This window comes from Asterias rubens, chromosome 3, assembly GCF_902459465.1.
Source record: "Asterias rubens chromosome 3, eAstRub1.3, whole genome shotgun sequence".
In the NCBI taxonomy this organism is placed as follows: domain Eukaryota; kingdom Metazoa; phylum Echinodermata; class Asteroidea; order Forcipulatida; family Asteriidae; genus Asterias; species Asterias rubens.
Window position 1 is genome coordinate 6115220 of NC_047064.1, and position 17555 is coordinate 6132774.

General features: G+C 39.7%; 1 protein-coding gene across 3 annotated transcripts in view; it reads right to left on the reverse strand.

The window, feature by feature from the left end:
• Positions 1–17555, reverse strand: part of LOC117288577 (signal transducer and activator of transcription 5A-like) — a 29381-nt gene extending 11826 nt beyond the window's left edge. For all 3 annotated transcript variants that reach the window (XM_033769485.1, XM_033769484.1, XM_033769486.1), the window contains exons 1-18: positions 17416–17555; positions 14229–14471; positions 13279–13435; positions 11866–11952; positions 11193–11288; positions 10598–10679; positions 10052–10200; positions 9013–9164; positions 7954–8178; positions 6891–6956; positions 6437–6572; positions 6218–6259; positions 5413–5493; positions 2463–2555; positions 1485–1623; positions 1178–1239; positions 806–900; positions 68–207 (exon numbers count right to left, since the gene is read on the reverse strand). In XM_033769485.1, the coding sequence (XP_033625376.1) occupies positions 68–207; positions 806–900; positions 1178–1239; positions 1485–1623; positions 2463–2555; positions 5413–5493; positions 6218–6259; positions 6437–6572; positions 6891–6956; positions 7954–8178; positions 9013–9164; positions 10052–10200; positions 10598–10679; positions 11193–11288; positions 11866–11952; positions 13279–13435; positions 14229–14359 (1933 nt within the window). In that variant the 5' untranslated portion in view covers positions 14360–14471; positions 17416–17555. The remainder of the gene's footprint in view (positions 1–67; positions 208–805; positions 901–1177; positions 1240–1484; positions 1624–2462; positions 2556–5412; positions 5494–6217; positions 6260–6436; positions 6573–6890; positions 6957–7953; positions 8179–9012; positions 9165–10051; positions 10201–10597; positions 10680–11192; positions 11289–11865; positions 11953–13278; positions 13436–14228; positions 14472–17415) is intronic.

Genomic DNA, 17555 nt, shown 5'->3' on the forward strand with positions numbered 1-17555 from the left:
AATGTTCAGAATGTCTAGCAATCAGTGGTTAACACACAAGGCATGGCAGTATAAAAACGACACTGACCTGTGTTGGGATCCTCATTAACCCAAGTGATGCTAATGGCTCCTATCTTGGAGTCACTAAAGCGTAACAAGAAGGTTCCGGTCTGCTTGGTCAAGAGAAGCTCCTGAGCCTGCTCCTTACGTATGAACCCCAAGATGGACCTGCAAGATAATATTAATAATCATTTTTTTTTTTATAGCGCTTATCACACCCTTGTAATCTCAGCCCAATTTCATAGAGCTGCTTACGCACATCATTTCCCTTAAGCAAAAAAATCCATGCATAGTAAAATCAGATTACTGGCCAAGACTCCATTAAATTTTGGCCACTAACATGTGTAAAATAAGCAAGCTATTTCCACGCTTAAGCAGCTCTATGAAATTGGCCCCTCCACATGAGGGGATGGCTTTGTAGGTGCTAGTGTAATAGGCCCCTTTTGAAAACTATGGCTTATGCTTGGCTTTGTTCACCTGGTACCAATTTCATAGAACTGCTTCAGCAGAAAATATTGCCTAACAAATTCTGCTTAGCAAAAATAAGCAGGGAACCAGTCACAAACTGTTCACATAACATGATACTTTAGCTGGTAACCCTTTTCCAGTAAGCAAAATCGCTTAGTAAATTTGGGTTCTTATGACATTTGGCCCAGAGTGACACCGAATAAGGAAAATACATTTTTCAAAATAGCTGGCGGGGTCCCAGGCAAAGCCTTAGCCCAAACCTTGGTTTAAAGAGAGGATCATAGAGTTAAAACCTTACCCTTCTTTCCATGGGATTCCCAAGTGTTTTCTCGTCAACTCCAGTACTCCATGAAACCATCGCCAAAAGGTAAATGCACAGCCAGGCAAAGGATCCTGAAACAAATCAATCAATAAACACTTCTAGTGTCAAGTTATTTCTCTCTTTGTAAAAAAAAATTGTCTCTGAAAGTGTCTCTGTTGCTACTCGGAAATCATTGTTTGCTGCTCAATATTATCATTCAATGTGCACAAAACTTGTTCAGGCTTAATATTTTGCTTAGCAAAAATTACCAGATAATAACGTTCCCTGGTATGGAAACATTTTTTTTAGGGGGGGGGGGGACCACTCTCTGTCATATCGAACATTGAATAAAAAGCTTGGTTACCCTACCCTATTGAAGTTACTCCAGGTGATGTACATGTTGGAGAAGTCATCTGTCTGCACACTCTGGTCTGTCAATGAAAAAAGAGATATGGATTGAAATTACCATAATGTCTACCTTTTAAAATTTTGGCCTGAAAATTAATATGAAAACCAGGGAGCAATGGCAACTGTATAATGCTCTGGCTAGTAACCTTCATTTGCTATTAAAACAATTTTTTTTGTGCTTAGCAAGTTTTTAGAAAATTGAACCAAGATTATCATGATCAAGATGGGTTCTGAAGGTCAAAGGGTAACACTACAATATGCGACTTACTGCTGAAGGCCTTCATGGCAAGGTACTGTAAGTTGTCATTGGACAGGCTCCTCCCGTTCGCTGCCATAAACTTTGAGTTGAGGGCGTTGGCCATCAGCGGCCATGGGACTTTGTCTGGGATGACAAAGGGAACTCTGTCCTGTTGGATACAAACATACACATCAGCATTAGCTCGGATCAAAATAATTGGAGGCCCAAAGGGCTTGAATTGTATACTTGACCACTGGCCCCAAGGCGAGAAGCCCTTTTTTTGAACCCATCCTAAGTTAGGACGGGTTACTCGTCCTAACTCGAGTTAGGATCAATCCTAGCATTTCGTGAAATTGGCTGCTGCCCCTCTACATGTACTTGCAAGATGCTGCCTAAAAATGCACCATTAGTGACACTCATTTTAAAACAGCCAACTCGTTCAAAATTTGTATAGGATCAGTGACTCTATTTGCCAATGCTGCCTAGAAATGCAGCATTAAAAAATTATTTCTGATCACTATGGCATTATCAATTAAAAATTTTTGGTAATTTTAGATCTTCCAAATTGTTCAACACTTTTATAGGATATTTCTATAAGACGGCCTTTTGTAGTAAACTTCCCTCTCCAATGAACGTAACAGAACAATGTGTAATATAGGATTAAAACTGCCTCCAGCTACCGAGCAATCTCGGTGATCTAGTTGGTAAGACACTTTTCTAGAACTGCAAAGGTCTTGGGTTCAAAATCCCACTCGAGTAATATGCCTGTGATTTTTTTTTTACAGAGCTCAGGAAAGTACTGAGTATACAGTGCTAACAAACATCAGTGTATACGGGTAAAAACCAAAATTAACATTCTTTATCCCTGATGCAAATTTAACATCTATTAAATCTTCCAAATTGTTCAACACTTATATAGGATCGGCGCTTCTATAAGACGGACCTTTCGTAATGAACTTCCCCTCTCCAATGAACGTATCAGAACAACGTGTAACACAGATAACTTACTGGCTCTGCAAAAGCATTGTCCCACAACACTGTGGCCAATGCGTTGGACTCCTGGTTACCGTGGACGATCACCACGACGGGTAGTGACAGAGTCTGTGAAGACATGGGGGGAACCTGTTAACATGCTGACTAGGCTACAAATGACGACCGCTCCGTGACGACAAACAACAACAACCATCTGAAAGACACCTCTGCTTTTTGCTTTCTCCACTTTTTAAATTTGGTTTTACTATTTATGAAAAAATAATCTTGCATACACTGCAAACTGGGCGTTAGAAATCTGTATGAAAACTGAACATGCAGATTGAAATATGTTTTCAGAAGCAAATGCAAAATGCTATTGGAAGGATGGGAAGGATTTGATATGGAGATGGATCGACAAGCAGCTAATGTCTAGCAGAGTGAGAAGCGTTATAAAGCCCACAAAGGCTTGACAGTTCCCTGACCAGCCATGCCTAGCCCGTCCGTCGTCACAAAAAAAGCGGCCATCGGGCAAAGGGGGGAATAAACTTACTGATGCGCAGTCACCAAAACCATTATCCCACAGAATAGTAGCTAATGCATTGCATTCTTGGTTGCCATGCGACACCACAACTACAGGTAGCGAAAGGGTCTAGAATGCAAAAAAAACAAATAAACCAGACAGAAAACAAACAAGCGGGGAGAAAGAAAAGAAATAAGCAGTTGCCGTCTTCTTTACATTATTGGCATTTTATTTTTTTATTTTTTTAAGAGGATGCAAAAAAGATTGAAATGAAAGCTTTCCTGCGGAGATATGCATGACCATGGTTATTTTTTTTTAGACCAATGATTTATGCATCAAGCGCTCACAAAAGAATAATGCTTCACTTCTTTGCAACTTGACCTTAAGGAGAGATGGTAAAGATTTTTCTTGATAATGTTACTGGTTTCAGATTTAGGCTTCCCAAGAGCAAAGCACTAATGATAAAAAAGATTGTTGTTGGAAGCAAGTGTTAAATACTGATATGAACTATTATTGATACCTGTTAGGGTTTCATGCACGCATCGATTAAACAGGGAGAAAGTTTCCAAATGGAAAACAAAATGAGCAAGCGAGTAAATGTACTTTCAGCCATTTTTAATGGTAATGAAAAGCCAGGGTAATATTGATTAAAGTTATAAGAGAGAAGGCATTGGGTGTTTCATGTATTAAATGGAAACAATCTTTCAGGCCTGGAGTTACACAGAGACCAAGGTTCATTGCCCAGGGCCCAATCTCATAGAGCTGCTCAGCACAAAAATTTGCTAAGCATGAAATTTCTTCCCAGATCAAAACAGGATTACCAGCCAAATTTCCATTTATTGTATAGTGCTTGTTACTGGTATTCAGCTTTTGTTTGCTTATCTTGAAAATCACATGGAAGTTTGGTTGGTAAACCTGTTTTTATCAGTGAGAAGTTTCATGCTAAGCAAATTTATGTGTTTAGCAGCTCTATGAAATTGACCCCTGGTCTTGGGCCTTGGTGCCCCTTCAAATGCTTCCCAAAGACTTTTAAGATTTTCAAATGGAAGTGCCTTTTGTAAAATGAAACTGGCCATGCCCACTCAAAGATGAAATTCCAGACCGGATCTTTGGTTCATGGTTGAACTTTAAAGCCAGGTTGCACTTTATGCATGATGAGCATGCATTATTCGGCAGAAAATCTTAAGCAACAAACACTCATTTTTCAGGCAGAAAAATATATATTGTCCCAAATTAAGTATCCCAAATCATGAAAAACACAATATAAAATAATCTTCATTAAAGGCACTGGACACTATTGGAGATTACTCAAAATAATTATAAGCATAAAAACTTACTTGGTAATGAGCAATGGAGAGCTGTTGATAGTATAAAACATTGCGAATAACGACTCCCTCTGAAGTAACGTAGTCTTTGAGAAAGAGGCAAGTTCTCACTCAAACAAAAAAAAGACTTCAGCTGAAGCCTTTTATTATGCATCTAAAAGCACACAAAGTGTTATGCAACAAGGGTGGGTTTGTTTTCTTTTATTATTCTCTTGAAACTCATAATAAGACCAATTGAGTCAAAATTTTCTCAGATTTGTTACTTTATGCATGTTGGGATACACCAAGTGAGACTACAAGTGTACTAGAATAACGTGTCCAGTGCCTTTAAACACTGAAGCATCTAACTTTAAAGCACATTATTGTTCAATGAATTGAGATGAAGTAAATTTCAGGCCCACAACAACATGATTGCGGCAAAGTCTGTACTTCACTAAAATGGAAATGGCATTACATACATAACACTATAAAATAAAGATATGTCTGCATAGTATGCAATGAACACAAAATTTGAATGTTGAATGCAAGTTTATGTCGCTTTTTATTTGCACACTACGATGAAATATTGAAATAGAATTGAAATGAATTGAATATATAATGCAAAAAAGATTGTTTTACAAGTGAATGTGAAGAACAAAATACAAGGTTATACCCTACTTTTGAAAAAAGAAATACATTGATTTTTTTAATTCAAATTTTTGATTATCAAATTACGAATCCCAAAGCTCCTTAATCTATAATAGTTCCATCTGGGCCAGACGATAGAACCTTCTGTTGCAATGTGGCTGCGCTTACAAGTTTTCATTTGGACTGTGTAACCAAAAAAACCTGATGGAAGGCTCCCCTTCAGCCAAACAGGCCAAGCGCAGAAATCTTGCCATCCAAAAATAGGTTAACAACCAAAATATCACTTCACTGCTAGAGACTGGAGACTTGCTAACTTTTGCTAAGCAGATGAAATTGTCAAGAGATTTTTCTTTCTGCTTACCGACTTCATAAGTTCAACCTCTATGACCGAATTTGAAACAGATGCTTGTAAACAGGAAAAATTGCATTACTTGTTCCAGTAAGCATTATTATTCTGTGCTTAGCTATTTTTAATGTTTAAGCAGATTGGACCTTGATTAGTAAATTGACTTACCATGACTTTGAAAGCCAGCTCACCACTAGACACTGTGAATTTACACTGGTAAAGTACCGTAAACTTCTCCTCGGTCACAAACTGTAAAATAAAACAAAATAGAGTTGAAGCCAGTTACAAACACGGCAAAAATAATAAAAAGCGCCCATTTGGCCTCTGTTGCGCTAGTCTTGGCCTCGATTATGGGTGGCACGGTTCGCTTGTGCGTAAAGCGCTCGCCTCTCACCAAGGTGACCCCGGTTTGATTCCCGTTCGGGGCCATATGTGAGTTGAGTTGTGCGTTGGTTCTCTGCTGTGCCACGAGGGTTTTCCAGACTATCCGGTTTTCCTCCCTCAGGAAAAAATCAAACACTTTCGATCTTGGCTGTGCTCCGTGGTCAAGGATGGGTTGATGTGGCTGGCAGCTGAATGCGCCCTTGCATGCCTGCTTCTCGAACACGTTGTAGCCGCGTCCTTCGCAATTCAGCTCTTAGCTGCGAGTAAGGACGATTAGCCCCCCAAATTAACTAATAATACCCCTTCATAGGTTTTTCAACAGAAGTGCCCTTGCAAAATGAAAAATGCCCTCCCTCTCAAAGATAAAATTCCAAGCCTTCTGTAAGTTTATTTATTTCCTCCACCCCCTTAAAAAATGCCTAAGAAATGCAAATGTAAAGCGCATTGAGAGGTTATTGTGAAATGTGTTATATAAGAACTTAGTTTTTATTAAATCTTTGCTTTTGCACACATCCCAGCAGAATTGTCTCGCCACCTTGGCTAATCATAGTCCAAGTCGGTCAAGAACCGTCTGCTCCTCAAATCTTACCTCTGCGCCTCGTCTATCTGCTCTCTTGATTTTCTTTAGTGACTGCAAGACAAAAAGGTGAATACATAAATAAAAGGAAAGAAGAAAACACAGGCAGTCTGCGCTACAGAAATTGGTTGAGCTGTGAACACATTGAATCAAACTCAGCAGAAATCACTTGAGAACAAGATCAAAGATTGAGTTTCAGGAGGCGAAGTTAAATGGGCCCAGTATACTCACCATATTTCTAAATGATACATTCAAAATTCCTGTGTCTCTATGGTACTCCATGATGCCAGAGTTGTTGAGAAACTCTCCACTTGTTTCATCGGGACTCAAATTTTCATTACTCAGCAGAGCTTTGGCCTGCATTTCGCTGGAAAATAGAGCATCAAAAAAGTGTTTGTTTTAAATTCAGCATTTATTCACAGGAAAGTTGTATATTTAGCTGTAACTTTTCCTCCATGTTATATACTAAGTCAAGTTGGCTCAGTCGTTTCTCTCCATGCCTTTCACTTCGATGGACCCAGGTTTGAGCCTAAAACTTTAATTTCTTAAGTGACTTCTCTACACATTACAAAGTTGGTGTGATTTTTCCATTAGGATGCTTTGCCGACTATATAATTCAAATGCAGAGGTAATTGCTAGTTAGACAAAGCCATATCTTGCAATGTTAACATTCCTGTGGAATTACCTGATTATTGTGGCCTTCACTTGTGGTGGCTCCATGTGAACATTCAGCTTGCCCCCTACCAGCAATCTGGACCATTTAAAAAAAAAAAGAAACAAAAGTGTAAAATTCTTAAGCAACTTTGAACAAGAAATACCGAAAGAGTTGTGCGGACAATGCATCTTCACACTTTGAACAGACAAATTGAATGTAAGTAACTTGCAGCCCAGTTATGATTTATACACTTAACTTGTGAAAATCTATCATTAATGAAATTAGTTTGCAGTTTAAATACGCCATAAACCTTTCTTTGCAACAGCCTAGCCTAACCCCCTTGTCACACGTTGGAAACTTTTACAGGCAACTTCGAGACGACCAACTGCAGTGAATGCTACAGAACCACTTTGGTAGCACATGAGTAATTTGTTAAACAATGTCCTCTGATCACAAAGAAAAATATTTTGAAAACCTTTCTTCTCGGAGATTGCCTGGAACTGCTTCCCTGTTTAATTGCCCCGTGTGACAAGGGCCTATCAATGAAAGACCCCATCATTTAAAGGAACACATTGCCTTGGATCGGGTCGAGTTGGTCTTTGAAAAGCGTTTGTAACCGTTTGTTATAAAATGTATATGGTCAGAAAGACGTTTAAAAAGTAGAATACAACAATCCACACTCATTTGCCTCGAAATTGCGTGGTTTTCCTTTTACTTTGCGAACTAACATGGTCGGCCATTTATGGGAGTCAAAAATTTGACTCCCATAAACGGCCGACCGTGTTTGTGGACCAGGTAAAAGGAAAACCACGCAATTTCGAGTGATACTTGTGTGGATCATTATATTCTACTTTTAAAATACCTTTCTAATCATATGCATTTTATTTAAAAAAACGGTCACAAACGCTTGTCAAAGACCAACTCGACCAATCCAAGGCAACGTGTTCCTTTAAGTAAGAGCCTAAAATTTGAAATCATTACAGATTGCCTGGAACTGGTTGCCTGTAAATTGCCCCGTGTGGCAAGGGCCCATCAAAAGTGAAGAAGCCTAGAATTTGAAAATTAGTACACCGGCAATCAGCGATGCATTCACCTGACCGACGTCTTAAACTTTGTTTCTTTCTTGAGCACTTGCGGTGGTTGTTTCTCGATAATGAATGTGGATGGGACGAGCGCCGATAATAGTGCTGTAAAGCTGCTGTTAAGGTTTTGGGTTGGGTCTTCGGCTGGATTCGCCAAGGGGAGGCGCGTCTTGAGGATTTCAATGTGCATGATCTGCTGCCTGTTTTGCCAGATGATCTCAGCGAGGGATTCACACCTAGAATTGAGAGAAGCAATCAAGTTTATTATTTCTCCCTCCTAGTTTTACAATATTTTAGCCCCTGAAAAATTATTTTTCTGACCTAATGGCATTCGTGCAGGGCAAGCGACTAGTCACACACATTTTGATCAAGAATTTTAACTGAATGCAAGGACCCAAGAACCGGGGCTCAATTTCATGCCACTGCTTACAGAGGAGTTCCGTGCTTACAACCCATAAAATAACATACTTTACAGGGCACTCTTTGCATTATTTGTTGGAAACTGTTGTGATACCTTTGCATAATATTGTTATATCTTGGATTATTATTATTAGTAGTTATTAAAGTCTGTCCCGAGCCAATATGGCTCCTCGGGATGGTGTTTTTATCCTGTTTCTTTGGCATTAAACAACTAAAATTATTTCTATTTCCCTTTGGACAAGAGGCCACTCTGTCGCAGGTTACTCTTCAGCTCTAGCTGCTACCCATTGATACAGAGAGAAGCAATTATGATAAAGTTCCTTCCTCAAGGGTACAGGTGTCAAAACTGGCCAGGACAGGATTCAAACTCACATTCTGTAAGTTACAGAGGACGATCAGAGCATACTGATCGAAACGTCGAGTTAATCCAACGGTTCTTTTCAGAACCACCCCAACTCATTTAGAGATTGTTATTACATGCAAACTCTTCTATATTTATATAAATTACAGAACTTGAGTCCACCGCCCTAAACCACTCGGCCATGACACCCACCACTAGTAGTAGTAGTAGTAGTAAAGATCAAAATTTGTGTTTGTTTGTTTTTTTGTTTTTGTTCATGTGCACGAATCAGAGAATCTTTTGGACTTACCATGACTGCAGAGTATCCAAAGAGCCCTCTTGTGGGCCTCCAATGCCAGCGAGTTGCTGTTGACGCTTCCACTTGTTCAGCTCGTCCTTCAACACCCGAGACTGCACTTTAGCCAACAGCATGTAGATTTCCCGATGATGCTCGGCCATTTGCTGCGGTAATGATAAGGAAAGAATATCAAACATAACCCACTGCAGTTGTGTTTTTTTTCATGAACAGGGCCTAATTTCATAGAGCTGCTTAAACAGAAAAAGTAGCTGAGCAAAACAAAATTATGGTTATCTGAATAAGGTTACCAGCAAAAGTACCATGTAACTTGTACAATTTATGACTGGTATTCTGCTCAATTCTGCTAAGCAGACAATTGTTAGGCAATTTTTTTGGCTTAAGCAGCTCTATGAAATTGGGCCCTGGGGCGAGAGTCAATGCTGACAAAAAAGTCTAAAACTGAACCCAAATTTGAAAATGTCATGTCCATCTGTTAGTAACCCCCGGGTTTAAGACTTCTTAAAGCTTTTAGCAGGCATGTGAGAGGACCCTTGAAAAAAGAGCTGAAACACTACATGATGTAAGAATGATCGTGTAACGTCAAGTGAGCGCGCGTCACGCATTTACGCTGGTCGAATAGGGACACCCCTTTAAGCCATTAACTAGGCTTAGCCGACATTATTGTGTTTGTACATTATTGTTGCCAAGCTTTTTAAGGCATGCCAAGCTTATATTAGGGGGGGGAAGGGAAAACAAAATTGGGAATATTCTTTTTTTAATTATGAAACAGTGTGCTCAGCACTGCAGTAATACACCAAAGAGCTGAGTGTCTTTAAAATGTGGGGGGAAAAAAACCCTGATTTTCTTCAACAGGCCAACTAAAAAAGTCAACACAGACTCAATGTATTCAACTAGTTTGTTTACACAAAATATGAAAGTGACATTTTTCTTCAAACATTTCTGCGACGATGATCGCACAGCTGGACAAGTGAAAAGTGCAGCGTTTTGGGTTTTTTTTCGGGTAGAGGGGATTGGGCAGAGGGGACCATACCATTCTCAAAGCCATCAAATGTTGGGCATCTCTGTTGATAACAACTTTCATCTCTTCCTTTCTCTGGTTTAAACGGACCTCTTCGTTCCTACTACTGGTGTTATCTGTTGGCACCCCCTGAAACTGTTGCTGACTGGCAGAAAGCTTACCTATGACGGGTCAAAGGCATAACTTTAGAAAACATGGCAGTGTTATAGCTAGACCAATTTTAGTGGTGGGCTCTTAATTCAATTTAATCCACCAAGGGCGAGCAATTCGCCAAAATTATTAATAATAAGATGAGGGGCAATCATTGCTGAAGTGCAACCTGGGGGAAATCTGTGCTGGGCAGCACAGTGTATTTTGCTCAGAGTGCTGGGTGAAATTTGCTAGTTCTGGGCAGGCTCGCCCGTCACCGCCTACTACTTGTATTGTGACATCGCACTTTGCTTAGCAATTCAGATAAATACTCAGTTGAGATCACTCTGAGGTATGTGGGAAATCAACACCTGGACATAAGGTTATTTTCAAAAATATATATAATTATTCAAATTTTAGTGAACTCACTCTGTATCATTTGAAACTCTTGATATTTTACAACGAAGAGTTCCTGCTTTTGTCGCATGTCACTCAACTGTTTCTCCCCAACCTGTTTAATAAAGAAAATACAATATTACATGAACATAAACCAGGCAGCAAGTGTTATATTACTAAGCTCATTTGCTCACAACTTCATGCTTACAAACACCCTATAAACATATATTTTATTTCACTTTATTAGTTTTTTAATGGAATTATACAGGATTGGTAGTGTTGACAAAATAATAGCAGACAGTGTTGCACCGCAGGACCTTGTAAAACCATTCCACGGTGCTTCACAAGAATAGGTCTCATACTTCAACTCGTAGCTCCGTACACCTTGCATGAAAGATACTGTGCGCATTGATACGCCCCTTTAGGGATGTGAAAAGGCGCTATATAAGAATTGAACAGGTGACTACTTGGCAATACGAAAAACCACCCAAGCGTTGTCCATGTGGTACACATGTATGTAAAATAACTTACAAAACTTTGATTCAAATACAGAGACAAGACTGGGAATTTGACCTTTGAGAGGGCAAGGCCAAGGATTGAACTGATACTAGACTTTGTTCTACGTTACCTGTGTTTTAAATTTGAGGGTTTTTAAGACACTTTCTATCTCCTGATGAGAGTCTGGAACGGGCATGGCCTGCTCCATGGCACCTTGTACTCCACTCTGCATATAACAAATAAAAAATAACAATAGAACTGTTATGATTCGATATCCTTAAGCATCATTTTCTAGGTCCCAACTCAAAAGTTCAGCATCGACAATCAATACATGAAAGGAGCCAAGCAAACTTTGCTTTGATGATATCCGAGTCAAGACTTTTGAGATGCTAGGATTAATCCTATCTCGAGTTAGGATGGGTTCAATGCGTCCAAACGTCTATGGATACAGAACTTAACTCATCACTAGTCCCAAGATTTATCCCAAGTTTAAAGAGTTCGGTGAAATCGCCGGCAAGTCTCAAAATGTTGAGTTTCAGTCTGATAAATATCTTTTAATTCTGTTGAGTATTGAAGAATACTTACCCATACAATTTTTCTCTGAGTGCTTGTTCAAGGTAAAACAGTTCAAATATTAAACTGTGTTGATTTTCTCATAACAATTTTGGTCTTGTGACAAAAATTATAGTCCATTTAAATCAATCTGGTCCCCTTAAGCTTTTGAGCTACCATCCCTTGGAACTTGTGGATTTTTACCCAAATTTCATGTCCTGAGTACATTTCTGGTCAAGCTGTATACTTACATTGGACTGCTCAATTATCCGCCATTCTGACTCAAGACAGTGACGGACCACACGAACAAACTTCAACGGGTTGTTTCGGTAGTTTTTCTGTATTTATGTATGAAAACAAAAAATATAGTAAACGAAAGGCAGTCACAATGTTAGCAACACAAAGATCACCCCTGATAACCTAACGGTTCTATCAGAGTCCTAATAAGAGTCCCAGTTCTAATGTCAGAGTTTGCTTCACTAAAACTCGTGGGGAACCTCTATAATGGACTTGTGTGGCTGTCTACCCGTTGAGTCTGAGGACCATAACAAAAGGGATTCAGATATTTTGACAGAGCAAGAACATCCTTGTTTGTTTTCGAGGACATGTGACAGTAGCAAAAAAAAGTTCAATGGCAGAACAACAAAAAGATTTGAAATTACAAGGTTGACAAACAATGTGTGAATGTGTATTTGTAGGGACATTCAAACCAAGGACCTAAAGCAAAGAGACAATTAATCCATGGTTGCTATCATAAAGATAAAACAAAGAGTTGAACAAAGGAGGTATCAGGATTGGAAACCACCCAGTGTGTATGGGGGGGGGGGGGTTTCTCATAAACAAGAATACTGATTTTCCAGGCATGCACCTGCTGCTTGTGGAAAACAAAGAGGGAAGTGGCAGGCGCAGCACAATTTGTTCTGTGTTTTTTGGGGGCAAAGCTGGGAAACCAAAAACAAGGAAATCAGTGGAAAAGATACATGCTTGATTTTCTCAGAAACCACAATTTGAGACTTATTTACAACTGGTAACAAGATACATTGCGTGTGGACAGAGGACAGAATTGAGTTCCAAAAATACCAAAAACATCAAAGCAAACAAGTTGTTGAGATTCTTATTACCAAGATCACATATCACTAACAATCAAAATTCTTGTTTCGTTCAAAACTTTAATTGTGAAAAAAATGCAACCAAAAATACATGTTCTTGGTTTCAAAGTAACTTTGCCAATTCAGTATTGCTTGCAATGATTATCATGCCTGTATTGCTTTGTTTTTTTGAGAGGGAAAGGGCACCAAGCCCTTTTCCTCTTGATAAAAGTATTATTATTATGTGGCATGTTTGTTCCCGCATAGTTCTGTCAACAAGTACAATGGACATATAATGTACACAATGTCCTCTTCCAAGATCCAATTAATAGTTTGGGAGGCTAATCATCCTTACTCGCAGCTAAGAGCTGAATTACGAAGGACGCTGCTGCAACGTGTTCGAGAAGCAGGCATGCAAGGGCGCCTTTGGCAGCCAGCCAAATTAACCCATTATAACAACGGAGCACAGCCAGAGATTGCATATGGCCCTGGCCGGGTATTGAACCAGGGTCACCTTGGTGAGAGGCGAGCGCTTTACGCACAAGCCAACCATGCCTCCCAATTAAGGTTACTTACGTAAAAGTCATTGGCAAAGTCTTTAAGTTTCAGCCTTGTAACAAACAAGTCGTCTCCAGAGAGCTCCTCACTCTTTTGATTGATCTCTTGGATGAGTTGCTGCAACAGCATACTAGCAGCAGGCTCACTGCTTTGGCTGTCAAGGTCAAGACTTGCCCTGAAAGGTAAAAACAACACAAAACTTCTTAACATGATCTAGATGTCATCTTGTTCTCTTCCGTTTTTATGTCTATAATTCGTCATACTTCATGGAGTTGTAGGGTTGTAGTGGCCAGGCGGATAAGAGCATGGAACTCAAGCTCTAGTGTTTCTGTTCAGCAGAGTGTGGGTTCGAGTCTCGGTCATGACACTCGGTCATTACACTAACTTTAAATGCTTCTCTCCACCAAGGGGTAAATGGGTACGTCAGAGGGCAGGGATGGTTCTTGTGATTGATTTAGCTAATAGTAGTGCATATTTGTTGCATAGGCGGTATACTCCCCAGATAGCGGAAATGGTTTAAGGATTGAATTAAATGGCCCAAGTGACCAGGGGTAATAATGTTCGAAGCGCTTTGAGATGCCCTTGTATGAATGGGTGTCCACAAACGCATAACCTAGAGAATCTACCATTCATTCACATTTTGCCTTCAGACACTTGCAGGCCTGGAATTTCATCTTTGAGAGTGCAGGGCCATTTTCATTTTGCAAGGGCCCTTCCAGTGAAAGTTCTTCAAGTCTTTGGGAAAGGCCAAGAACAGCACATTTTATATGCATTTTAATCACAGTTTGAATACTGATTCGAGCAGAACCCTTTTTAATCGCTGCAATTTGAATAAATTACAAAATAAGCAAAGTATGTTCGCAAAGTTTGCAGCACAGACTTTTAAAATTTTACTGACAAATGCAGTTCTAAATCAAGGAAATTTCAAATTTGTAGAACAAAGATAACAAGAAAAAACAAAATCTTACCATTGTTGACTTTCAATCCATAATCCGCAGTAGTAGCGCACCTCTACCGGGAAGCCTGTCTCCTGATACAAGAGTGTAAGCTGCTCCAAGTCGGGCCCCTTTAACTGTTGCAGCTGAAGAATCGTAGACATGGTGGCAGAATAGTGTGGCACCCCTTGGACAGATCCTTGGGGTGTTATGTCAAGGAGTTGACTTCAGAGTAAGATGGAGATGAATAAACCACTGACCAACCACTGACTAACCCTAAAAGGAAGGATGCAAACATTAGGTACCTCACACTACGCCTTGCCCTTGAACACGAAACTTGTATTTTGTCTATTTGTCCTCAATGTTCGGGCTTGTAAATTGAATGCTTTTTTTTTTAAAGGGTTAGGGCACAGATGCATTTTCTTCTTGGTAAAGGGCACCTTATGAGGAAATTGTAAATTTCTACATTTCAAGGACACAACAAAGGCAGTGACGAGGAGGCATGGAGGCAATCATCTTTGTTGCCTTCATGAAGTATCTGACCTTAAAGTTCAAACCTGCTTTGGGTGAAATTTATTCATAACATAAAATGCAAGATTTAGGCTGTTAGGCAGACAATGCTCTCCGGATCAGGTCAGTAACTTGCATTTTCATTGACGCCCGCATTGATTGTGAAAACTCATTCAGCCTTTGGTAAGTTTTGGTCAAATATGTCAGCAACATATCTTCTCCATGATGTTTTGAATGTTCTAAATTGATTCATTACACAATCTTTACAGATCAAATAATTTTCTATATAACGTGTACTGTGTCATAATTTTAGAATTGAATTTCATTTGAATAGACGTGATGCGTCATAACCCTCTGGTCTAAATTATGTTCAAGTCAAACAGTCTACATGTATGATGTTCAGTTTAAAACATGACCATTCTTGAATTGAACACATGGTGAAATTTTCATATTGGGCAAAAATGATTTTAGTCTTCAAAACAAATTGATGTATTTTGTTTTCCATTTAATTGTTATTTAATTAAATTGAGACCCCCCCCCCCAATCCTATTCAAAACGTCCATTGTGTCTGATGTAACACTAACAGTTACAAATTAATTATTAAGGCTAATTAACAATAACAGAATACATACAGGAAACTAGAATTAATCTCAGCTTTTTTATATAAAGTTAGCCCCACTTGTGTGGCCAAGGCTAGCTGAATCCTTAGCCACACGTCCACACCATTTCCTCATGCAGCTAAGAAATAACCAAAAATTAAAAAAATTCTAGCACCTCCCCTACATTTCTAGCACTTCCCCTACTTGCTACCTTTCTCCGACTCTAATTTCCTCGATTCGTACACGGCGCAGCCATCTTGGAATCAGCATAACGTCATCGGCCTGCCGAGCTGTGGACCCGTGAGGGCGCGAATACAAATCAACGGCTGTTTTATGTGAATTAAGCTTGTGTACTTTTTACGGGCACGCGCTACGTAGTCCACGAAAAATACCCAAGCTTAATTCACATAAAATAGCTGTTGATTTGTATTCGCGCTCCACACACTCCGCCCACAGCTCGGCTGGCCGACGACATCATGCTGATTGGCACCATGTACGAATTGAGGAAATTAGAGTCGGAGAAAGGTAGCAAAGTTATCGTAAAAAATTTCTTTTAAAAATTTTTTTTGTTTCAATTTTTCAATTGACGTCATCCAGCGGCCATCTTAGTGGAAACACGGTGACGAAACAATCGAAACGCACAGACTTGTACGCGCGGTGCACAGGATTGGCCAATGAATAACTTCCTTTTGACCTCTAGGTGAGGGCGCCCTACTGAAATGACGTCATGTGCATAAGGTCTATACACACAAATCAAGCCAAGAGTTAGGTGAACACATTCAGCCGGTTTATACTGCCGGGTGGCTCGTAGGGGAGTAGTTGCGATAACGTAACCCTCCTGCCGACGGTGGAGCCGGAGGGTTACGAGTCACACGCAATCTGTGCAGGGCGAAATGGTCAAACATGTACAATTTCGACAGCTAGTCAACAGATTTGCTCAATTTTTACCCCTTTCGAAAATCATGACACAAATTCTATGAACACAACCTTAATCCTCAATATCTAATGAATAACATTCAAAACACCATGGAGAAAGTATTTTGAAAAAAAGTACAAAAACTTACCAGATCCCGGAGCGAAACAGTCACAAATTTCCCAGGTTCTGTTATAAGGCAGCACGGCAGGGCGTGCGTGTGCGCTGTCCGTTTACTAAGCCCGCTGTTCACTCGCTTAGCGCACTGCCGCACTGCAGCTGCACCCATTGTAACACCCCTTTTACAGAATGGTTTAGTCAAACTCGGCTGCGACTCGGTCGGCAGGTCGTCAATTCAATTGGCTGGTACCTGCGGTTGGGGTCAGCGCTTGGTAACCAGCGACAGGTTCAAAAATAGAACCTGGGAAATTTGTGACTGTTTTTGTCCTTTTTTTCAAAATATTTTCTCAATTGTGTTTTTGAATGTTATTCATTAGACATTGACTTGAGGATTAAGTTCGTGTTCATAGAACTTGTGTCATGATTTTTGAAAGTGGTAAAAAATGAGCAAATCTGTTAACTAAAATATTTCGCCATGAATCGATTGCGAATGACTGGTAATCCTCCGGCTACACCGTCGGCAGGAGGGTTACGTTATCGCAACTAGTAGGGGAGGCGCTTTTTTTATTTTGGTTATTTCTTAGCTGCAGGAGGAAATGGTGTGGACGTTGGGCTAAGGATTCAGCTAGCCTTGGCCACACAAGTGGGGCTAAAATAAAGTGTTTGTTTACATCAAACATCAAAGCTTTTTTCTACAGCGAAAACACAAGAACTTGAATTGAAGAGATAAGTTTTTAACTTTTGTCCGAAATACAGAGAATGTCACCCTTGTTAAGTTGTTTGGCTACACATTTGGAGGTAGAAATTACCTTCATGTCTAAAGTACACCATCATGCAATGCCCGTGTTCATGTTATTAATGAACTATCAAAAATGATCATTGTATGTTCATCAGTGTTCATTGATTTCACGAAACGCCATGTTCTTTTTCACCCTTATAACATGCACACACACATAACATGTGAAAATACACTGTATACCGAAATATCCATGCAGCACTCGCTCAGAATGCAAACATAGAACGACCCAAAACAACTTGCAACAACAAAATAATAGGCCATGAAAATGTTACTACTTACCTCTATGCAGTTTCAGCAGTTCCACTCCCAATTAACGAAACATATGAATGAATCAAAACCCATGAAAAAACTTACTACACTTGGGCCGATTACGGGAGTTTCTCAGAAAAAGCATGCATAATATGACCACTCGTCGTACA